Source organism: Zootoca vivipara, chromosome 6, assembly GCF_963506605.1.
Source record: "Zootoca vivipara chromosome 6, rZooViv1.1, whole genome shotgun sequence".
Classification (NCBI taxonomy): Eukaryota; Metazoa; Chordata; class Lepidosauria; order Squamata; family Lacertidae; genus Zootoca; species Zootoca vivipara.
In genome coordinates, this window is record NC_083281.1 from 17,344,568 (window position 1) to 17,369,728 (window position 25,161).

At 42.9% G+C, this 25,161-nt stretch overlaps 2 protein-coding genes across 10 annotated transcripts in view; one reads left to right on the top strand and one right to left on the bottom strand.

Moving 5' to 3' along the window:
• The window catches only part of BICRA (BRD4 interacting chromatin remodeling complex associated protein), a 102,315-nt gene extending 101,003 nt beyond the window's left edge, over positions 1 to 1,312 (bottom strand). For 2 of the 5 annotated variants that reach the window (XM_060275527.1, XM_060275523.1), the window contains exon 1: positions 228 to 311. The gene's annotated coding sequence lies outside the window, so the exon portion shown is untranslated. Of the gene's footprint in view, positions 1 to 227; positions 312 to 1,206 lie in introns of those variants that run through there. The other 3 variants (XM_060275525.1, XM_060275529.1, XM_060275530.1) reach the window with 3 other exon arrangements.
• Positions 1,313 to 9,414: 8,102 nt separating this feature from the next.
• ZNF541 (zinc finger protein 541) overlaps positions 9,415 to 25,161 on the top strand; it is a 37,134-nt gene continuing 21,387 nt past the window's right edge. For 3 of the 5 annotated variants that reach the window (XM_035117621.2, XM_035117624.2, XM_060275531.1), the window contains exons 1-6: positions 9,483 to 9,779; positions 11,503 to 11,646; positions 14,060 to 14,403; positions 17,828 to 18,071; positions 20,827 to 22,597; positions 23,792 to 23,850. In XM_035117621.2, the coding sequence (XP_034973512.1) occupies positions 14,100 to 14,403; positions 17,828 to 18,071; positions 20,827 to 22,597; positions 23,792 to 23,850 (2,378 nt within the window). In that variant the 5' untranslated portion in view covers positions 9,483 to 9,779; positions 11,503 to 11,646; positions 14,060 to 14,099. The other 2 variants (XM_035117623.2, XM_035117622.2) reach the window with 2 other exon arrangements.

Genomic DNA, 25,161 nt, shown 5'->3' on the forward strand with positions numbered 1-25,161 from the left:
CTCATGCACTTCTAGATAGTATTTAGCTGTTCCTCTATCAAGCAACTTCCTGCTAGATTTTGTTAGTACCAAAGCAAAACAAAAACAAACCCAAATCATTACTGTGCAGTGCTTCATTCCCTCAATATTACTTTTCTAAAGCCAGCCACATAAGTAAATGTAATTGGGACAACTCTTAATTACTGTTTTGGATGGTTTATCCAGCAAGACACGCGGCCAACACATACATTGAAACAAGCCAAGGCTTTCTGAGTACAGTACTATATGCAGATGTTCCCAATTCCAAACTAACAGCCAGGCAGGCACCGTCTTGAACGGGCTGTGAGATCAGGCAGCTGAAAGCACAGCTCAGGAAAGGGTCCTCGGCGTACTAATTAAAAACTGGTTTTGCCGGAGAGAGAGTTCTCCTGATTGGTCAAAAGTGGAGCAGATCAGAAAGTAATGGGATGGGCTAAAGGCAGCACCCGTCACCCTGATTAGACAGGTTAAATATGATTGACTAGCGTGGGTAATTAATTAGGGGGTAGGGCTTTCTGCTATGTTTATACCTTGTGATTGGCTGGATTTGAATTATCTCTACATTCTATTTAAACTTGGGTGGGACTCGCTTTGGTGCTCTATAAAAGGCAGAGCTGCGAGCGTGGAGGCAAACGAGTACGGGGAGAGTTTTAAAAGAAGGCAGGATTTAAGCAACTTTGCTCTCCCGGAACTTTCAATGGAGCAGAAAAACCGCGTTTTCCACAGCGTTTTTGTAACGTATCCGATTGGGAGGTTTTGTTTTGTTTTGTTTTGTAAAGCTAAGAATGGAAGAGATTGAAGAAGGTTTTCTGCTTTACATGGCCATTTGCAGTTTCATAAAACAAAACAAACGTGCCGGACCACTACTGCCAGTGAACTTAAATGTAATACATTAATAACGAATCAGAAATCGTTTTAACTTTGGACTCGATCACGGACTGTAACTTGGGATAATAATACTCCGATTATTGCAGCCGGACAGTCTACTCCTATGCAGTTCACAATATGACAGGGTTTTACAGTGGGAGATATTTTGCTAATGTTAGTTTTTAAGCATTATTATTATTATTTTACAAATGTGCACAGATACACTCGCGCCTGAGCAAGACAGTGGGAAGGCATTCATTCTGACCACGTTTCGAAAATTAAACTTGTAAAAACAACGAATCTGTATGGATTGGGGAGTACCTGAAGCTCAGTGGTGGAGCATAGGTTCCAGTTCCAGTTCTCTTTATCTCCAAATGCCCCTTATCTGAAACGAGACTTGTTGCCAAAAGTGCAAAAAACGTGCCAGGGAGGTCAATGGCTTGACTTTGTGTAAAGCAACTTCCTATGCTCCCAGGGCATGCTGGGTAGGTGGGGAGGGGAGTAGGGCTGCTTATCTTTAGATATGCCATAGGCATAGGCTTGTCAAGCCTTGTTCCACACCACACTTACTGATAGGGAAAACAAGGAAAATCACACCCCATAGATACAAGTGATTTGGATGAGATCTATTCTCAACAGAGGCACTACCTTGAAAGACATCTGGATGGATTCTATACAACACATGAGCAACAGTTGTACGTTTGTAGTACTGCAACTGTTATGCTGTAAGTAACATCTAGCCTAGACTAGTACAATGTATATGTGGGGCAGTTTTTAAAGCCTTTGAAAACTTCAGTTTAGAACAAAGAGGCTAGATTCTTCTGGGACACAGCATAACAAGCTTATTACACCTATACTGACATCTCTTCTGAAAACAGTCCGTTGAGATTGCTCCAGTTTCAGTTGCCACATGCTTACCTGGGCAAATTATGAACCCCACATGTAATCTTGATTGCGCATCCCAGTTTGTTTCTGGACACAGTCATAATTATGACCACTTAAAGCTGGTTTTGAGTTATAAAGCTAAGTGATCTGGGACACGTGTACCTGAGAGACTGCATTTTCTCATAGGAACCTATGCAGCAGCTAAGCTTGTAGGAAGTACTTCTGCCTTCAGAGAGGACCCTTTTTCTGTTGGTTGTGCAATAAAGGTTAAAGCTCTCTTCCATATAATATCAGCCAGGGAAGTCTGTCCTATTTACTCAAGAATTTGGTGCTTCAAAATTTGAAAAACGCTAAACTGGCAATAGTCCCATTGCACACTTGTTTACTTACTATTTTTATTTATAGATGTATTCATTTACTGCTGAATCACAAAGCATGTCAAAACATGCTTTAAAAAGATTAAAATCATAAAAACTAAAAGCAATTAAAAAGCAAAAGTTTAAAGCAAGCATTAATAAACCATTGTGGCATATGTGTTCTGAATTGCCTGTGCAGGCCTGGTGGAATAAAATATTTTTTGGCATGCATTTAAAAGTTGGGACAAAAGGAACCCACTGAATCTCTATTGGCAGAGTATTCCACAGGACTGGGCCAATGACACTAAAGGCTTGGTTTGTCAAAGGAGCCTTGCCAATTAACGATGCTCCTGCAGATGATTCCAGTAATCAAGCTGGAATATAGGCGATCATGGAGGTACCCTCGACATAAGTTGTTTGGGGCTTTGTAAATTTATACAATGAACTTTGCTCAGAAGTAGATAAGCAGCCAGTGTAGCTGCTTTAACAATAGTGCCATGTGTCCTTGGCCAAAAGCTCCCATCAGCAGTCTGCATCAGCTGGAGCTTCCAAACCAAACCCAAGGGCAGCCCCACATAGAGCACATTGAAATACTGTATTCCAGCCTCGAGATCACCAATGCATGGACTGCAGTGGTTGGGCTATCCCTTGTCCAGGAATGTCTGTAGTCCTCTAACAGCTATTATACAGTAAAAAGGAGCAGATAGGCAGAAGATAATAAATTTACAACTAGAATTGGAAACATACTTTGTTGTATTGGTGATCCCTTTTTTATCCTCTTCCTTTCTCTGATTTTTTTAAAAGATGATATAGCTCAGGCATCCCCAAACTTCGGCCCTCCAGATGTTTTGGACTACAATTCCCATCATCCCTGACCACTGGTCCTGTTAGCTAGGGATCATGGGAGTTGTAGGCCAAAACATCTGGAGGGCCGCAGTTTGGGGATGCCTGATATAGCTGATTCCAGATTTTTGTTTTCCCAGTAGGAATAGAGTAACAGCACTGTACAGTCATACCTTGGTTTAAGTACGCCTCGGTTTGAGTATTTTCAGTTTAAGTACTCCGCGCACCCGTCTGGAACGGATTAATCCACTTTCCATTTCTTTCAATGGGAAAGTTCACTTCAGGTTAAGTACGCTTCAGTTTAAGTACTCCACGGACCATCTGGAATGGATTAATCCACTTTCGATTACTTTCAATGGGAAAGTTCACTTCAGGTTAAGTACGCTTCAGGTTAAGTACAGACTTCCGGAACCAATTGTGTTCGTAAACCGAGGTACCACTGTAATGCAATCCTGCCCGCCCTTCCCCCATTGGTATGGGTTAGACCAGGCACCCCCAAACTGCAGCCCTCCAGATGTTTTGGCTTACAACTCCCATGATCCCTAGCTAACAGGACCAGTGATTGGGGAAGATGGGAATTGTAGTCCAAAACATCTGGAGGGCTGAAGTTTGGGGGTGCCTGGGTTAGACCATTATTATTGGCAGGGGAGCAATTGCCATTTGCATTAGAATATATATCATGTGTCCCTGCAATTTGAATTGAAAGGGCCTTGTTGGTGGTGCCTCCCTCGCTATGAAACACTCTTTTGTAGAGAAATTCACCCAACACCCCTATTATCCTTTAAGGCCAGACTAAGGCATTTTAAGGGACGTGGGGTGCGCTGTGGTCTAAAACACAGAGCCTAGGGCTTGCCGATCAGAAGGTCAGTGGTTCAAATCCCTGCGACAGGGCGACTCCTGTTGCTTGGTCCCTGCTCCTGCCAATAGCAGTTCGAAAGCATGTCAAGTGCAAGTAGATAAATAGGTACCGCTTCAGCGGGAAGGTAAAAGGCGTTTCTGTGCGCTGCTCTGGTTCACCAGAAGTAGCTTAGTCATGCTAGCCACATGACCCGGAAGCTGTCTGGTGAGATGAGCGCCGCGACTGGACTTTACCTTTTTATGACATTTTATTCTCCCAGACTGCTTACGTTCTTGCTATTTTAGTCCCTGTGGTATGGATGGTGGTTTTAGCTCCCATGTTGCTGGCTCTTTTTAGCACCTGTGACCTGCATTGTATTTTATTGATTTGGACTTTTTGTACTGTAATTTTTGCAGTGGATGATTTCTTAAAGATTTATCGTGGGGCCTCATTGTGATGTTTTTAATTGGTTTTATACAATGTCCGTATAGTTAAAGCTACCATATGGTATTCCCAGTAGTGATGTATGGAAGTGAGAGCTGGACCATAAAGAAAGCTGATCGCTGAAGAATTGAAGCTTTTGAATTATGGTGCTGGAGGAGACTCTTGAGAGTTCCATGGACTGCAAGAATATGAAACCTGTCCATTATTCAGGAAATCAGCCCTGAGTGCTCACTGGAAGGACAGATCCTGAAGCTGAGGCTCCAATACTTTGGCCACCTCATGAGAAGAGAAGACTCCCTGGAAAAGATGCTGATGTTGGGAAAGATTGAGGGCACTAGGAGAAGGGGACGGCAGAGGACGAGATGGTTGGACAGTGTTCTTGAAGCTACCAACATGAGTTTGACCAAACTGCAGGAGACAGTGGAAGACAGGAGTGCCTGGTGTGCTCTGGTCCATGGGGTCACGAAGAGTTGGACACGACTAAACAACAATAATACTGTAATGCCAGAGAACTTGCTTTATGAGATGTCTAACAATAAATAAATATTCTGAAACAGAACAATATGTCTTCTTAATTAAAATCAGATCAGCTGTTTATAGGGTAATCATATTAATTTACTAAATTGTTGTTGTTGTTTAGTTGTTGTTGTTTACTAAATTGTAGGAAGGTATAATAATGATAAATAATAATAAAGCAGGACTTGAAATCAAAATATAATTGTTATCAATAATAATGCTTATGCAGAATATTTTTGTTTTACTGCTTACACTTTGCTGTTAGTTCTTATGCTGCATCCTATTTTGTACCTGTTGTTGTTGTTGTTGTTGCTGTTGTTGTTGTAAGCCACTCTTGAGAACACATACTTAATTGCCATTTGGACACCCTCTGTTAAGTGCAGCAATGTCAATTTCTGTCCAGCAGAAAGGGAGGTTTTTAATTACTAGCTACCACTCAAAATTTATACTACCGTATTTCTTAAAGAAAGTAAGAAAATATATAAATAGAGTAAAATACCACTATTTCACATCAAAAACATGAGAGAAAAACCAGGAATTAAATTGATTTCAATGAAAACAAAAAATTACACTGGAGGAATTACAAGGGTTTTCATCACTAATACACCAGGCACAATTAACAATTAACAACTAAAATGGCTAAAACCTGCAACCAGGAAGCTTTCGATTAAAGGTACAAAACCCTGAAAGGATTCAATAGCAATGCTTTGCCTGTATACAATGGTCAGGCTGCATGTTTCTAGGGGTGCCAAATTGGGTCTTTGACCCGGGTCAAATAAAGCCTAGTTTCACCCTTGGGACAGAGTATATTTTCCACAGCCATGCACACCTTTTGCACTAAAAATTGGGTCCTCATCCCCTGCTGTATACGGGATGTGGACAGACCCTTGTTTTAATTCCTACCATCACCTACAGCTTCACTGAGGATGCCAAATATTGCAGCTGTCAGCTTACTTTTCTGGCAATTTATTTTGATCGTTTCTTGATAAGCAGATATCCAGAACTTAAAGCTTTCCCCATCGCTGCATCTCCATTCCAGCAAAAGTCGCTTTCTGAGTTTCTATTTGCTATTTAGAAGCATTACCAGAAAAAGGAGTTGGCAAACCGTATACAGTATAGTCCAGGGGTCCCCAAACTACGGCCCCCGGGCCAGATGCGGCCCAATCGGCCTTCCAATCCGGCCCGCGACGACCCCCGCCGCCCGCTGCCGCCGCCCGCTCTCAAGGCGCGCGGCGCAGCGACGATATTAAAAATCGGCAAAAAATCACCGAAAATCCTTTGTGCGCATGCGTATGGGCCTCTCCCGACCCGGAAGAGGTCATTTCTGGTGCACTTCCGGGTCGGGGGAGGCCCATACGCATGCGCACAAGCGATTTTCGGCGATTTCCCCCCCGCCCGTGTGCGTGTGCGCATGCGCACGGGCGCGCACTCCCCCGCCCTCCGGCCCGCTGCGCGCTCACTCCCCTGCCCTCCGGCCCGCCGCGCGGTAAGTCTGGGGACCCCTGGTATAGTCCAAATAAAGCCAGTTGTGCTAAAGTGCCATTGAAATCAATGGGCTTAATTTAGTTGTAATTGACTGTGCATACATATATTCCAAATAGTAAGCCCTGTTAAACTATGGGGTTTATTCCCAGGTTCAGTGTGTTTTATCCTGTAGAACAGGCACCCCCAAACTGCGGCCCTCCAGATGTTTTCGCCTACAACTCCCATGATCCCTAGCTAACAGGACCAGTGGTCATCTGGAGGGCCGAAGTTTGAGGATGCCTGCTGTAGAATAAGAGCCTGATCCTACACATAGGAGGACTCTAAACCCACTGATGCCATTGGAATTAGATGCATCTAAAAGACTGGGAGGTTACTTGCTCCAATGACTTAAATGAAACTTAATACATACAACAAAACCAATTTGGATTGAAGCACTAATGCAGGGGTCCCCAAACTTACATTGCCGAGGGCCGGTGCCGCCAGCGCCAATTGTGCTGTGGGCCGGAGCACGCAGGAGTGTGCACCAATACGTGTGTGCACATGTGATTTCCAGCACACTTCCGGGTCACCGGAACACCAGAAATAGCTTGTGTGCATGCACATGGGCCTCCTCCAACCCAGAAGCACGCCGGAAATGACGCTTGTGCATGTGCACAAGCTATTTCCGACACTCCAGCAACCCGGAAGTGGGCAGGTGCGCCGTTAAGAGCAGGGGGCGGCGGGGGCCGCACAAAAGAGCCTCACGGGCCACATCCGGCCCCCGGGCCTTAGTTTGGGGAAGCCTGCACTAATGTGAGACTTAAGTGTGTGGGAGCATTTTAAAACAGTATTTTAGCAATGTTTTTTTCCTTGCTTTCTACTAATGGAATGCTTTACTTCCTGGCATCGATTTCATTCCCAATACTGTATTGGCATATGTAAATATCTGAATAAGATCTCACTTCTTCACTTCATCTTCCTCTCAGTTGACATTAAACTCTTAAGGCCTCCTGTCGCTTTTCTTACTTTGTTTTGTCTTAAGTCCCCCCTCGCCCCAATCCCCCCCCACTTTTAATATTTATTTTTACTTTATAAGCAGGCCAGAAAATGCCTATATAGCTACATAATGTATATCACTAAATAAATATATAATTTTAATCTATATTATCAAGGCCTATTTTTCCTATCCCACCACCTTTGTATGTTTATACTCTCCACCGTCTCTTGAGACAGACGGATCCCAGCACTGACTATTTTATAGAATTGATCTAGAAATTGGTGCCTGAGTTTGGAGTTTTATTTTCCCTCCTTGGCCCTTTCCCCTTGTGTGCTGTATCTTTCATTTATTTATAGGTAAGCCTGCAAGGAGTATCTTGTTTTGATTTCACCTATGGTGCACTGGGAGCCATTTTTGGCTGAAGGTAAAGGTAAAGGGACCCCTGACCATTAGGTCCAGTCGTGACCATAGCTGCCAAGTTATCCCTTTTTTAAAGGGATTTTCCCTTATGCTGAATAGGCTTCCTCGCGAGAAAAGGGAAAACTTGGCAGCTATGGTCGTGACCAACTCTGGGGTTGCGGCGCTCATCTTGCGTTATCAGCCGAGGGAGCCGGCGTACAGCTTCCAGGTCATGTGGCCAGCATGACAAAGCTCCTTCTGGCGAAGCAGAGCAGCACATGGAAACGGCGTTTACCTTCCCGCTGTAGCGGTACCTATTTATCTACTTGCAATTTGATGTGCTTTCGAACTGCTAGGTTGGCAGGAGCTGGGACCGAGCAACAGGAGCTCACCCCGTCGCAGGGATTTGAACCGCCGACCTTCTGATCGGCAAGCCCAAGAGGCTTTGTGGTTTAACCCACAGCGCGACCTGCGTCCCTTTTGGCTGAAGAGCAGGGTACAAATCTGCCAGATAAGCAGCAATAAAAGACTGACACTTCCTATCCCTGCAGTTATGCACTAGTGTAACCTTGGTTTATGAGCACCCCGGTTTATGAATTTTCGGTTTACGAACGCCGCGGACCCACCTGGAACGGATTAATTCACTTTCCATTACTTTCAATGGGAAAGTTTGCTTCAGTTTATGAACGCTTCAATTTATGAACAGGCTTCTGGAACCAATTGTGTTCATAAACCGAGGTACTACTGTATACATAAAGGTAAAGGGACCCCTGACCATTAGGTCCAGTCGTGACCGACTCTGGGGTTGCGCGCTCATCTCGCATTATTGGCCGAGGGAGCTGGCGTACAGCTTCCAGGTCATGTGGCCAGCATGACAAAGCTGCTTCTGGCGAACCAGAGCAGCACACGGAAACACCGTTTACCTTCCCGCTGTAGCGGTTCCTATTTATCTACTTGCATTTTGACGTGCTTTCGAACTGCTAGGTTGGCAGGAGCCATACTGTATACATATGCATGTGTAAATACCACACACTCTAGTCTCTCACACATATATATCCGTGTGATCCTCCGATGAAGGAATAAAAAATATATATATAACTGGCTTGTTTTTAAAATGTATTTTGATCATGTGATTTTGTGGTAACCGCCCATATAAATAACCAGGGTTTTTGTTTTTATTATGCATTTTGATGGTGTCATTTTATGGGGTAAGTGCCCATATAAACAATTGGGGTTTTTTTATTATGTATTTTATTACGTGCTTTTCCATCTTATCATTTTTATGTGGCAACCGCCCCGAGACCTGTGGCGCGTAGAGGGCTGTATACAAATGTGTGGGGGGGGGACCCCCAAACGCAAAATATCCCCTCACACAAACGGTGCGCGACGAGATGCTACACCATACCGCCGGCGGCGTCCCCCCCCCCTACCTCTTTCCCTCACAGCTTCCCCTCCACGACTCCATCCCCTCCTTATCCTCCCCTCACGTAGCTAATAGGTAAGTCGGGGAGGTTGTTCGCGCCTTGCTCAACCTCCTCACAAAATGGCGGCGCCGGACCACCGGCTACTCCCCTTTCCTTCCCGCCAAAACGCACGGACGTACTCACTCTCCCCCCCCTCTCGCTTACACCCTCCCCACGCAGAGCGAGCGAGCGAAGCGCCGCGTTATTGTCCCCCGGCCCTTCCAGCCTCGAGCCCGTTCGGGCGCCGGCCGCGCGTGGGCGGGCCTCAGTCGGCGGGTTGGGCGTGGCTGGCGCGTGCAGAAGAAGACGAAGAAGAGGGGGGAGGGGGACTAAATAAATAGAGAGGGAGGGAGAGAGAAGGAGGAGAGCGGGGCGCGAGACGACGGGTAAAGCAGCGGCCTGTTTCTGCGTGCGCGCGTGCGCGCCCGCGTCCTCTCTCCCCTTCTTCCTTCTGTCCCTCGCCCCGTCAGGTGCAGGTTGCAACCGTCCCTCGCCCCGAGGCCGCTCCTCCACCACCACCACCGCCCGGCCCCATTCACGAGGGACCCGCTCCACTCTGCAAAGCCACGCAGTGGGGGGAAGGAGCAAGGCTAAGGCTACCCGACCCAAAACGCCCCACTTTAGGTCCATCTCGCCACACCAGGTCACCATTTGTGTCATGAGCAACAAAGAGAGCTTTCCCATCTGTGGTAAGGGGCTCTCCCTCCTCACCCCAGCTAAGGAGGACTTGTGCAAATGGGCGCCCCCTACCCCCCCGTATTCACACCCTGTGGCAGTTGCTCCCTTGTGGGGGGACAAGGGAGGCCCAGCGTATCTCGGCGGGGCGGGGCGGGGCGGGATGGGGTCGGTTGCAAACACTTACATGGGGGTCGCTGCAACCCTCCGTTTTGTTGGGGGAAGGGGGCAGCTGGCGAAGGGGGCTCCCCACTCCACTTTTAACTGCTCAGAACTGGGGCAGCCAGAAGAATATGGAGCCCTGGCACCGTTGGGAAAGAATCTTAATTCGGATCCTGCCCTTCGCCAGGGCTAAAAATGCATAACAGCTTTTCAAGTGCTAGAGCAGGTTTTTAGGGTTTTCTCTGCACCTTTTTTTTTTTTAAAAAATGAAGGATCCGGATGGGATGAATTCGATTCAACAGGGCTTGCTTTGGAGTAGTCGTGCAAAGGATTGCACTCTTGAGAAGGGAAACTGAAACCCTGTATTACGTTTTATTGCTTTTCAGTAGAATTTTGTGATGGAAAAGCAGTGAAATGCAAGAGAACAGCTAAAAACCATGGGTGTCAACCGATGGAAAGATTTCAGTTAAGCTACCACTTAAGCAATCTGGTAAATAAGTTTGCCTATGCTAAAACTTAAACATAGGCCCCCACTTTATGTATTGAAGGCAGTGCAAAATAATGTATAGTTCAAGAAAAGCTGCTATGGGGGATAATCAATTTGTAATATTTTCAGCCTATGCCAATACTTTGTTAAAAATTGTCCTGGGTTTCTCTTGTTCTCAAAAGGAAACCCAAACATAAAAATACTGCAAAACTTCCAAAAGATGCTGAAGCTTGGAATTTTTTTGAGGGGAGCACTTCATAATCGTGTAACAGCTAACAAGAGAAGTAAATTTATTTGGTATTTGCTCTTGGTACAAGAATGGGATAAGGAATCCCAACCCACTTAGGTGTAGCTAGGAAATAAATCTTTTTATCATTAATCACACCTTATCATTTGAAAGCATGACCTAAAAATATCTGCATGATAAAATTCTGATGGTCATTTGTTGTTGTTTAGTCGTTTAGTCGTGTCCGACTCTTCGTGACCCCATGGACCATAGCACGCCACCATAGCACTGATGGTCATATTTGTATGTAAAGTTTTTATTCCCAACTGCTATCAGCAGGCTTAATTCCCCCCCCCTTATTTTTGTCCTGTGAAATTAATATACCTCCCTAACAGCTTTTTTGCTTTTGTAAGCTTGCACTACAGGCATCAGTGGTTTGTGTACCTTGGTCCTTTGCTCTGGAATGATATGGATAGGTTGCTATGATATGGATAGGTTGTAAGTGGCATTATGTCTACAGTGCCTGGATACAGAACATTATATATTCATAAAATTCCATTTAATAATATGCCCACACCCAGCAAACAATCTTTCCCTTTTTTCTCTCCATCCTAAATTAAGAGAGTGTGTGCCCCTCAGTTTTATAGCAACAAATATTTCCTCCCAACGTGCAGTTAAAAATTGTGTACTCTTGTCTGTTAGATCTAGTGGGAAGAAAGATTTTAAATATATTTGTATACACACCCTGTCTTACAAAGAGAGGTTGAGTTAATTCTGTTGATAGAAAGGAGGAGCCTTGAATATTGAATATCATTCTTACTGGATATGAATTTAAACTATTCTCTACTCATTCTATCCTTAGAGTATATCTTTCCAAGAGTTCTCCCAAAATCTGCTATGGCCTATTAATACTGTAGGATTTTGAATGGCAGCTGCTAATACCCATCATTGTGAAGACAAAAAGAAGTACTGATGAACTTTGCTTAATCCGTGGTGAACAATACCTGTAAGCTATTTTTGAATAGAAGTATTTGCAAAATAGGAGTCTCCATGCATAGTTTTGTATATGTAAACTGTTGCCCCTTTTTGCAAAATTTATCATGTTTATATTTCTGTTAAGCCCAGAGATAGTAGTCACATATGGTAGTGTTCTAAACATGTATGTACATTTTTTAAAAAGAATTTGCCACTTTTTATTTATATAAGGAGATGTTTATGGCCCACCTTTTAAGGCCTAGGCTTGCAATTCAGCAAGACAACACAATGCATTAAAAAGAATAAAAATCCTGTAGAAACCTAGAATAATAAACAGTTCTGTATTCAAACAACAAAACTGCAAAAAGAATCCAGAGAGACACGTAAAATAACAACCTTTTTTCTGGGTAGTGGTGATAAGTATTTAGCCATTGGTGGAACATAAATAATGAGGTACGCAATCTAATCTCTTGGGGCAGTGAGTTATTATGGACATCTTCACATGTAACACTAAGCCAAAATAATACATTAATCTTTTGAAAATGCTCATGGGGAATTTGCAGACCTATATATATATATTGCAGTACATCTATTATTTGTGGCAGTACATTCTTCTTATATGTGAACCTCATCCTAAACACTCATCCTAAACACTAAATTTCAGTAGAGATTTTTGTTATTAACCTATTTAAATTAAATTTGATCACTTGAGAAATAACCGTAGGAACCAAAATTTATTTCACAATATGTATACCGCTTGGTTGTAATGAGACCACAAATGTCAGTTTGATCCATATGATCATGTTTAATTTAATCATGGGGTAACCCTCATTTGAAGATATGGAGGCAACCCTTTCTTTGGAATGGGTAGAGCAGGGGTCCCCAAACTTACATTGCCGAGGGCCGGTGCCGCCAGCGCCAATTGTGCTGTGGGCCGGAGCACGCAGGAGTGTGCACCGATACGTGTGTGCACATGTGATTTCCAGCGCACTTCTGGGTCACTGGAACACCAGAAATAGCTTGTGTGCATGCACATGGGCCTCCTCCAACCCAGAAGCACGCCGGAAATGACGCTTGTGCATGTGCACAAGCTATTTCCGACACTCCAGCGACCCGGAAGTGGGCAGCTGCGCCGTTAAGAGCAGGGGGCGGCGGGGGCCGCATAAAAGAGCCTCACGGGCCACATCCGGCCCCTGGGCCTTAGTTTGGGGAAGCCTGGGGTAGAGTGTGGGATTAATACAATAGATCAGATGATAAGAATAGATGGCAAATTTTTACAATGATTCTTCATTGAGGGTTAGATACTATTTACCAATGAGCATTAAATGGTAATTTTAATCTGTTTCAGTATTTTAACTTTTGTATGTTTTAAAATAGGGTTGTAAATTTTTCTTGATATTATTATCTTAGCTTTTTGTAAACCACTTTGAATATTTTTTACACTCAAGTGATGTATGCTTTTTAGGAAAAAAATTATAATATTAAATAATATTTTCAGTAACAGCACACTTTGGTGTCTATTTATGGTCCATCAACTTTGAGTGCTTTATCATTGCCTAAACTGCTGGATGGAATAATTGTTTGGTTGCAAAATATAAAACCAGTTACTAGTTTTTATAATTCATATATGGAGGTTTTTAATGCTTGATGTTTTACTGTGTTTTTATAATTTGTTTGAGCTCCAGTGCGGCTAGAACAACCCATTCAGATGGGCAACATAGAAATAATAAATTATTATTATTATTTATTATTATTGGAAGATCGTAAAATAGACGATCAGCAAGTTAGAGAGGAATAGAACAGAATTAATAGTGTACTATACAACTAAACAATGACAAATTGCTTTAGAATCTACAGTACTGTAATGTGTTTGCTCTTTTATGTACCCTGTTTCTCCGAAAATAAGACGTAGCCATAAAATAAGCCGTAGCAGGATTTTTAAGCATTCAAGGAATATAAGCCATACCCCAAAAATAAGACATGGTGATAGGTGCAGCAGCAATGCCGGCCGCGGCAGGAGGAGGAGGGAAAAAATAAGACATCCCTTGAAAATAAGCCATAGTGTGTGTTTTTTTAAGGAAAAATAAATATAAGATGGTGTCTTATTCTCGGAGAAACATAGTATATAGTTTGCTACCATCCTTTTCAGATTATGTGACCTTTCAATTCGTTCCTTGGTTCAGATTTCTATTAAAGTGGTTTGTGGGAGTTTGAGCTGAGGCCTGACAATTAACCTGGAAAGTGTTAATTACGTTCTATGAGAACATTTCACAAGAGGAAGATGATACAGTATACGGAATATTTCTTTAGATGTAAAATTGGCACGAGTCTTGGTATTGCTCTGACTTGTGCGTGCCTATGATAATTCAAAACTGTTCAACACTTGTGTCTCTGACTCAAAGCCCCTTTGCTTGTTCCCATTTCCATTTTGATCTTTTGTTTAGGAACCTTGACCCAAATTACAAACACACAAGGTGGTTGAATATGGACCAGTACCACCTCAGTGATGAAAGTTCACTCCACTCTGAGATGCAGCTTCATGAGTTTTCAGGGAATCAGGCTTTGGACTGCAGTGATAATTTCGGCCACGATCTGTGTCCAGATATGAGAGACATGATTTATTCAGGATTGAACAACTTGGATGTGGACCCCAGCCTTTCAGCCACAGATATGAATAATGACTCCTTGGAGGACAATCTTGATACCTTATCTTTGTACTCGGTGAAGGACTGTGATTCTACCAAACTCCTTGATGATTGTGACCCAGACTCACGGCCACTCTTGCATGGTTAGTAACCCTGGTTACAATGGTAAATAACCAATGTGTCAAAATGTGTAAGGCAGGAATGCGAAAACTGGCTTTCCAGATGTTGGACTACAACTCCTATCAGACTCAGCCAGGATGGCCAGTCGTCTGAGGTTATGAGAACAGTTATCCAACCATATCTGAAGAGTCCCAGGTTCCCCATCTTTGCCTAAATACAGGCTTCCTCAAACTGCCCTCCAGATGTTTTGAGACTACAATTCCCACCATCCCTGACCGCTAGTCCTGCTAGCTAGGGATCATGGGAGTTGTAGGCCAAAAACATCTGGAGGGCTGAGTGAGGAAGCCTGCCTAAATAGAACCTGGAAAGCTTTCTTTTTTCCAAGTAAAATAAAAAAATTCCTTCAGTAGCACCTTAAAGACCAACTAAGTTTTTATTTTGGTATGAGCTTTCGTGTGCATGCACACTTCTTCAGATACAGTGAAAAAAGCTTCACTTTTTTCCATTCAGCTATGGGTTCCTTTTCTGGTCATGGCACTCCTTTCTGAAATGGGAATACAGTACGTAGTAATTGTTACATTTCACACTTCAGTGCTATGTGTACCCTGGTGTTTCTGCACAACAAGGATTATGAAGTATGTCTTTAGATGCACAATGGGCATGTGCTAGGGACCTGCAGACCATTGCTTGTTTTGTGGAAGTTATGGATCCCAAAGCATTTTGTAAGCAGAAATAATTAAGTTCTACAATATTTTGATAATGATCATAGGTATGCAGGTTTGTAAGGAGAAATTTGCATTTATTGTCCCCTTTTTCTGGGGAGGGGAATCTTATGCATCCTCACGTGACTGTTCAGGCATCTCTTTTTAATGCCAACAGGTCTATGCAGTTGTTTAAAGTTTTGTTGAATAGCCTGTCAATTTAATTACTATTCTATATGCTTTTAATATTTTTAAATCATTTTATATTGCTTTACACTGCCCTGATGTTTTATGATGTGGAGGTATATTAAATAAATGAATATATTAATATATTAGGGTCATTTGCACTGGAAAATCACATATGCTATTTTAACAATTCAGATTTGATACAACGCGATGCTGCCTTCATGAGTATTGCCTGTTTCTTTCAGTATGGCGATGTGGCATCATTGCATAATCACAGTGTGTGTAGACTTTGAGATTTTGAAATGAGGGTATTTTTCTTAAGGGTAGGCGAAAATAGCACTTTTGGCAAGGTAAAAAATGTACAAAATTGCCAAAATCAATATAAATACCAGCCTAATTTTTCAGTGGAGCAACTGAGAAACAAAACTCATCTCTTGGATCACTTTCTTGGGATAATGATATAGACTTAATTTTTCTGTAAAATGCCACGAGACATTTATTGCTCCTTGGAAAAAATAATAGATAAAGATGACTACACTACAATATGATATGAATATGTTCCCCTTCTGTCTAGTATCTTTTCAATTGCATCCAGGATAAAGGAAATGGTCTCTGTGGAGTCTTTGCAACGCCTGCTCCAGCTGCAGCTGGGGAACAAGCTACACTGAAGAAACATGGCAATTCTACAGGTGAAACTCAGAAAATTAGAATACTGTCGAAAGGTGCATTTATTTCAGTAATGCAACTTATTATTTTTTATTTTTCTTTTAATTTTTACAAATGCTTTCTTTTGGAAATTCCACACTAATAAAACAAATAGCTACAATAATATAAAAATAAACATTGTTATTACATTTCATTGATCACATTCCATTTATAATTGACCCGCCTAACAACAAATAATTACAATTACAACAAATAAAGGCTTGACATATCTTGCTTTGCATGTCATGCATCTATCTCATATATTGGTTTCACCTTTTAAATTGTGTCACTTAAATAAATGCACTTTTCGACGATATTACCGAGTTTCACCTGTAACTGTTAGGACTGAACATCTTAGCTTCCTTTTAACCAAATAATTAATTTCCTGTTGAACCTTTGTAGCTTTTGATATTTTCTCCACAATTAAGTTTTCAGTTGAATCGGTTTATTTTAAAATCTGCTGTGAAAAGTTAAGACATGAAATTTTTAGGTCTAAGTTGGCTGGGCAAAACAACAGTCCACTGTGATCATTATTGGTATTAGGTGCTTCCATCATTTGAAGCATTTAGTTGACAGCACAGCACTTCAGAAGATTCTTTCTCCTTTGAATTATACCTGCATTAGATGAAGTTGGCTGAACGTTATATGCTGCCAGGCTTGGGTTGAAATGCTTTTATTTAAGCTCCATCTTATGTGCAATTAAATATGCACATATCATACCATAGCTGTGTTGGTTTCTGGTAGATTTTGGTAATATTTGAAGTGGAAATCAGTTCTTAAAAGAGATCGGCAGTAATAGGGATATGTGAATGTGATTTGTTCCATAATTAAAATGTTGTTTTAATTGTTGATCAGGTGCAGTAATGCTGAACAAGTGCAAGGCCTCTGTTCTAGAGGAAGGGAATGCTACGCTACCTTCATAAATTTAATTTAATTACCTGAATGAATTTTTAAACTATGCACTCAATTTAGTGCCAATGTTGAATGAGCTCATCCCTATTGCTTTTAAAAGGATCCTTTTTACGAAGAACCAGCAGGCAGGAGAATCCATAGTTATTGCACCTGGGTTTTTTTGTGCTGACTGAGAAGAGAACAGGATTTGTTTACTGTGTCTACTTCCGCAGAGAATACAAGTCCCAATGTTAGTACAGTACAGTATGTGCACCCTGTTTTCTGCTGCCAGGAACATTCACCAGTAACTGAGGGAGCTATACGTGTGAAGCCCCCAGAAATTATTTGGGGAGGGGAGATTCTTGAGAACCTCTCAAAATACAGTACATAAAAATATTTTAAAAATAGTCCAGTAGCTCCTTAGAGACCAACTAAGTTTGTTCTTATACCAAGAACAAACTTAGTTGGTCTCTAAGGTGCTACTGGACAATTTTTTTAAATATATATATATTATGACTGCGTCAGACCAACACAGCTACCTACCTGAATTCTGAACCTCTGTTATTTAAGCCCCTCGATGTCCCTTTGATGTTTTTCTTACCTTGAAAATGCAAGGAGTCATACTTGGCGTTTATATGGCACTTTTCGTGAGTGTCATGTTCATTATCTCACTATTTTTTAAAAAATAGTGTGCATGCACACGAAAGCTTATACCAAAGTAAAAACTTAGTTGGTCTTTAAGGTGCTGCTGGAATGAATTTTTTTATTTTTTTAAAGCAACCTTATAGGTCAATATTATTATCCCATAGTGCAGATGGGGTAAGATGTGGAGATTGAGAGATAGCAGCTTGCCAAATAGTGCCTAGTGGGTTTGTGACTGTCAGATTTGAACCAGATACTTAATTGCTCACACTTGATTGTACAAAGCCAGATGCTATGAACTAAAAGTTGTCTTTGCTCATAGAATTGGGACTTCCTGCCCCTTCAGCACCTAAAGAAGTGGAGCAAGGCGGCAGATCCAGTTCTGGCAGTGGGAGGAGAGGAAAGCACCAGCAGAACTCCCCTCAAGCTCCTTTCCTGGATTGCAGCCTCTGTGGAAAGGTTTTCAGTAGCACCAGCTCTCTCAGCAAACACTACGTGACCCACAGCCAGGAACGGAAACATGTCTGTAAGATCTGCAGCAAAGCATTTAAGCGCCAGGACCACCTGTATGTATTTGTTTGCCAGTAAAACTGATTTAAATGTATAGACAGTTTCTGCTACTGTAGAAATTTGGCTTGATCTAGTTTGGCTAGGGCCTGGTACAAATGCACATAGAGCTTGTATTCCTTAGTAATGCAAGACATAATCTGTCTCCACTTAAGAAACTGGTGAAACTACCCAGGGAGTTGCTTTGGATCTACTATGTGAGCAGACAGCACTGTAATACAGTGAAGTTTTCAAGTTCCATCATTCAGGCAGGATTCCAGTGATGGAAGAGGTTCCTAGTATTGAGGAGAGAAAATCTTTCTAATTTATACTGTGAAATTAGAATTTACACTGTGAAATAATTTAGCCTTCAGAAAATCAGACTACTTGGGTGTGAGCACTTACTTGGTGGGATGTGGTTGCAGTGATACCACAGGGAAAGTATCTTAAGCAAAAAGAAGTGGAATTGTGAGAGATATTTGAGCCCCCTTTTCCTTTGAGCACAGGACAAAAGTATGCCTCCCTTTACTTTAAGCACAGTCCTATGCTCTGGAGCAGAGAAATTGTAATAGAAATTTGTGTGAAAACTAGAAACCTGTAGCCAGAAGTCCGGCTAGTTCTCACTAGCAGCTGGACTGTTAGCATTTCAGACTAGACATGGAAACTTTTATGATGGAATATTTCTCAGTACAGTACCAGAAAACTGCAGTTAGAAATATAGAATATCAAGGAGAAGGCTAGGCTAGAATCCTTTCCTATGACATCTAGTTTTATATATGGAAGGTGGTTGGTGTGTGTGTGTGTGTGTGTGTGTGTGTGTGTGTGTGTGTGTGTGTAGGAGCACTCCGTCATGTGAGCCCCCTGCAGTCTGAAGTGATAGTGTTGGGAGTTCAGCTGTAGGAATCAAAACCAATTAAAGATTATTACTTCCTGGCAAAGTTCTAGTGTGACTAAGGAAGTCCTTATAGCCTTCCCTAGCCAAATGGACCACTTGGGTGGGTGGAGACCCTGTAGTACATAGGAGCCTTTACTGCTTAGGGGAAGTGCTATTACTTACAGCTCTGGTGACACCATCCAAGGTAACTGTGCACAGAGTCATGGGTAGCCATGGTAGCTCCTGACGCACAGCCCAAGTAAAGGTTTATCGCCTCTAGCTATTCTGGGCTTCCAATCCCTATGCGAGGTTCAGCCTCCCTTGCTTCTGCAGCTCTTGGTCATATACACTTCTGTTGGTTTGCTCACTCTCTTTCTCTCACCCGCTTTCTTTTGTACCCCTCTCTTTTCTAACTGCATACCTAGGTCCATGCTTCTTCAAACTCTTGTTTCCTTGAGATGTTGCCTGCTCTGCCCTTCTCAAGGAGCAGAGCAGCTCAGCCAGTGGTGGCCAGAGAGGTACTCCTAACTGCCGAGTCCATCTGATAGGAAAGGCAGCTGAAGTAATCACTAGCAGAGGCTTTACCACCACCACTGAAAATCATTCAGTGTAGTGGTTCCCTTTTCTTCCTTGACAGATCACTTGGAAATTAATGATTGTCTTGGTGGACCCATTTAATGATTTTTCTGCCTGTTGTAAAAAAATGTGTAATGCACTGTGTTAGATAATGTGTGATTTTTAACTGTATTTTTATTGCTTGTGTTATTTCCTATATTGTATTTTATAGTACAGGCAACTCCCCATTTGCACAGGGGTTGCATTTTGGGTCATCGCAAATGTCGACAAGATGCATGTAAGCCTGCCGCGCCCCGCCCCCTTCCAGGGCCGAAAATGGCGTGTGCATCAGCGATCACATGTACAGTGGTGCCTCGCTTAACAAATGCCCTGCTTAACGAAATTTCCGCTTAACGAAAGGTTTTTTCTAGCGGAGGTTGCCTCACTAGACGAATTCGTTTTACGAAAAATTCATCTAGCGAATCGCGGTTTCCCATAGGAATGCATTGAAATTCAACTAATGCATTCCTATGGGCAAAATAAAATAAAATTCAATGCATTCCTATGGGATTCGCTAGACAAATTTTTCGTTATAAGAAAAGACCCGTGGAACGAATTAAATTCGTCTAGCGAGGCACCACTGTACCTCGAATGCATGCAAAATGGGAGTTACCTGTATTGTAATTTGCATTTCATAGAATTCAGATTTTAACATAAAAAAACACAATATAAAAGACAAAATTACTAACAATTATACAGTTAAAATTTAATATGGATATTTATTGCAGGTATGCCACTGACCACCTGAATGAAGCTCATGCACCACTGGTCATTAACCACAGTTTGCGAACCCCTGCTTTACCCTAATATATAGTTGATAAAAGTGAGGATTTAATTTGCCTTACTTACTTCCCCAAACCTTTATTAGGCGTTACAAATATAGGCCATCATAAAACATCCATGTATAAAATTTTAACATATATACAAATAAACAGCCATGTAAAAATATGTAATAATGAGGATTTTCATTGGAGTTTCTTCCCACTAAATAGTGCCATTCCACACTCTTAAGAGATACTCTTGATAATAACTCAGCCACCCTTGCAGTTACTTCTGGGTTAATGTCAGATATTTTCATTTTGCTGCACTGTTAGACTACCCAGAAAAGGGGATAGCACACGTTTGCACAGCTGGTTGTACAAAATATCTGCCCTTGACAAAAGCTGAGGGGAAAATGTTGAATTTGCCAAGATGGGAAGTCATTTTAGTGGTTGATTGTGATAATAAGATTAGCTTACTCTTCTATGTTCTGATCTTGTTTTAAATTTCTTTTTAAAAAATCTCAGGAGTGGCCACATGCTGACACACCAAAAAACGAAGCCGTTTATTTGCATAGAGCAAGGTTGCAATAAGAGTTACTCAGACCATCGGTCGCTGCGCCGGCATTATGAAATGCACCACGGTTTGAGGTTGTTAAAGGACGAAGAAGCTTGTGAGGCCTCCCCACCCCTCCACGATTCACGTGTCCAGGTGGGATCTAGTGGCATGAGAACTGCAGAGAGGCTGGCTGTTCACCCTGAATCCCAGGCCCCTAATAATTCCCTCCTGCCCCATAGAGACCTGTTGAGGTGTCTTGTAAGTAGCTTAGTCAGCCAGAAACTCCCGTCTGCTTCTTCAGCCTCTGTGGGACAGCCCGAATCTGAGTCTAGGGGATCCCAGCAGCCTTGCGCCTCTGTCTGCGGTCAGATTTCTTGTGCGCCGACAAGTACTGCAGTGCTCACAGAAGCCACCGGTGATAAAGTGACGAAGGAGCTTTACCCTTGTCAAAAGAACGCCACCTCTTCCAGTGTGTACACTATCATAAACCCTGGGAGTTTATCTGTACTTGGACCAGCAGAAAGCATTGCAAACTTGCCAGACAGGCAGCCACATTCAGAATCTCAGTTTCCATTAGAAACCACAGCCCTGGAGTATTGGTCAAACAGTGGTGTGCCTCGTTTTCCGTTATTCAGAGGCCAGAAAATTCCTGCCACCTCTCACCAGTCAAGTGGCAACTTCCAGTGGGTCAGAAATGTGCCACCAACCTGCACCCAAAGCAAAGGAAATGGTGTTTATCTTGCTCAGATGCCACCTGCTGCAGGTCAGGATGCTTCACAAGGCCTCGTGGGGCCCTCCCATGCTTTTGACTCTCTGGCGCAGAATTTTGAGCGCCCAGATGTTTTATCGTTCACTCCCGCCCTCTTAAAGTCACAGGGGGAGATCCCTGGAGAGCCGAATCTCAGTGGCTTTGAAGAGTCTTTCAGGCCAGCAACAAGGCTTCCAGATCCTCTGAAGCATGGTGTGCTGCAGAAAGGGGAGGCCACACCGCTCTTTAGGCAGCTCTTAATGAAATCCCAGGAATCCTCTGTGAATCAGGATCAGCTTCAAGTCCAGGGTCGCCTGTTCCAAAGGATCACCAAATCTCAGCACATTGTGTCCCACACACAGCTGTTGGCTCCGTTGCAACTGGCAGCTGCAGAGACTGAGCAGGTGGTAGCAAAACCACTTCAGAGTGTGTTTCCGCAGCAAGCAGGTTTGGTTCATCCAGTTCCTGAGCCCACTGAAAGCGAAGGGTCCCCCTTGCGCGTAAAAAAGGCATTGTCCCAGTTTCAGAAGGACTTCTCGTTGGGCAGTGAGAAAGAAGGGCAACAGCCAGCTTCTCCACCACAGTCCTTTCAGCTACTTGCTGTGCCTTCTGCAAGCACAGGCAGCATTTCTCAGCCCAAGCACACCAGGACCTTGAAAGGATGCCTGGAGCTCAAAGACTTCTCTAGCCCTAGCCAGTCTGTTACGTACGAAAACACCCCAGGAAACCACACATACGGGAAGCCGAGGCAGCTGGATAATGGCTCTCCCGTATTGAGAAAGAAAGAGAAGAGTAAGACTTGCGTCAAAGAACCAGGCTGCAAAGGGCATTCTCGCAGTGGCAGACCTCGCCGGAAGGAGAAACTGAAGTTTGACACAGCTCCCATGGCTTCACCCAGCCAAGTGGCCATGGCTTCCTTTTCTTTGCCTAGCACCTCATTTGATAGTGGGGCCAGAGTGAAACCAAAGCTGACCATTTTCAACAGGATTCAGGCATGTTCAAACCGTAACATGTTCATGTTTTATTTCTTTAAGTGTTTTCAGTATTGGTGGGGTCAGGGTGGGGGAAGATAGCACCTTTCTCTAAAGTTTATGTCAAGGCAGCTGTTAGTGTGCCTATAGCAGTGTTTCCCAAACTTGGGCCTCCAGCTGTTTTTGGAATACAACTCCCATCATCCCTAGCTAGCATGACAGGGATGATGGGAATTGTAGTCCAAAAAACAGCTGCAGACCCAAGTTTGGGAAATACTGGTCTCTAACTTCTACAAACTTGGAAGGAACTTAACAGAACTCTTCAGATAGTGTGAGCTGTTAGCCAGTAACTGATTTTATTTATTTTAGCAGAAGCCATTGTTGGAATTAAGCAAGGTCTAATAGGTGATTGGCTTTGCTCACAGAGTGAACCCTGTATAAGTACCAAGGCACTGGCAAAGATGCCTTTGATCCCCCTTTCTCCAGCAAGAGTGACAAGCAGAAGCAGACTTGTCCCTGTATATGTCTCATCTGCTCATTCCCACTGGCCTTGAGTTGATGTGTGCATGGGAGTGAGTTGGTGAGTACATAAGTGGAAAATTCTGCCAAAGCTGCTGTTCTTCCTGGCAAGAAGTGGGTTAAACAGCCCTTTTCCTATGGCCAATTTGGGAGGAAATGGCCAAGGTGCATAATGAAAATGTGCATGGGGGTGAGAGATTGTTCTAAAATTTAGGAAAAATTGATGCCTCTGGGCACTGTTGGGCTCTCAGACTGCTAGCTCCCCATGTCTGTGTTACCCCATTTCTCCCCAACTGTGATCTCTGAAAATTGCCCACTCTCCCTGCATGACATGTTAGCAAGAGGAAGAAGTTCTCATTGAGGCTGGCGTGATCATCCCCCCTTCCCAATTGTTAATTGTAGTGCAGTGGGGCTATTTTCAAAGAGAGGGGTAAAACTTCCCCTAGTACTGTAGTTCTGATCAAAATGAGGGGTGTGGGATGCTAACAAATTTTAAAACCCTGATGCAATTGGCAGTGGTGCATTTTATGCAAACTTGCAGTTATGCCCTTAGTAAAGAAGATGAGAGAAAAAGTAGACAAGAAAGGTTTATGATTCCAGAAGCCTGAGGGCATCTGGGTAATGTAGAACACTCTATGATCTGAAGAAGTTTTATCTTTAAATATACATAAATGTATTTAACTTTTTTTAACACAGGGTGGAAATATCTACAGCTTTACTAATGCAGTGAGGGAAGAACAATTTCCCTTTGGTTGGTAAGTAGGGCATGGTGATGTTGGAGAAATTTCAAAGGGGTTCCCAGATAGGCAGTATCCCTCCCAGAAACCCAAAAGAGGAGGATGCAGGCTAAAAGTAAAAAGAGACCTTTATTGAAGTTCTAATGTACATAGGGACAAGCCTCAAAAATAAGGAGGCTGCAAAGAAACACATCCAAAGTAATGTTTCTTATACACTTCCACATGATTTCTGTTCACTACTAAAAGGATCACAGGAGTCTTAGTAGTTGCAGCCCAATGTCATCATCCTGAACCAATCAAAATCTTTTAGCTTGTCAGATCGGCCCTCATCATAATATCATGTTGGTTAAATGTAATCATTTTTCAACATCTTTATTTATCAAGACTTTGACTACTTTTCCTATTCATTAAATGTATCCCGATACCCTCTTTCATCTGTCTACAAAATAATTCAATATTGATCACAATTGCCATGCCTAGCTGATTCTCTTTTAATGCATGCAATGGCAGCCATGCATTCTAACAGTTTATTCTTTTCAGTGTTCTGGAACAAACGTTTGCTACATATAGTACTAGAGACCAGAGTTCAAATCCCCACTCAGGGCTTTTCCACATTTCCACTTTTCTCATGCCTAGGAAGAATGGGTCCAAGACATTTTCTATTTGGTCCTCTGCTTTCCCCAGGAAAACCCACTCTTTACTGCTGAATCAGAACAAACGTCAATCTGCAGAAAACCCGATGGACGTTTGCTCCTGTTCAGCAACAAAGAGCGGTTTGCTCTGGGGGAAAGCAGCGGTACAAGCGGAAGTTGGGACGAGCCCTTAGTCATGAAGCTCATGGGGTGAGTTGCAGTTTCTCAGTCTGACCTACATGATAGGATTGTGAGGATAAAATGAGGAGGTGGAGAACTGTACGTCACCTTGAGCTTCTTTGAGGAAAGGTGAGCAACAAATGGAAAAAATAAACTTAACGTAGAGGAGTATCCAGAAATGGGTTTGATTTTGGGGAAGCTTATGCTCTCCCCAGGACACGGCTCACTGACCCAGCTCTGAACCCTCGTTCAGTGTTTTTGCCTGGCTTGAATGTGCCTTTTAACTTTGATAATGCTATTTGTTTGCCTCCATGGAGGAAAGGGAGGTGTATGAGAGTGTGTGGAAAGTGTATAAAGGTAAAATTTACATTCTGTGCCCTGCACGCTTTTCCCTCTGCACCTGCTTACCACAGGACTGGCCTTTTGATTGGTTGTTAACGAGGGAACATGGCCCTCAGGATGAACCCCCCCCCCGACCTAGAGGCGAGCTGAAAGTCATTAAATCAGCCTTTGCCAA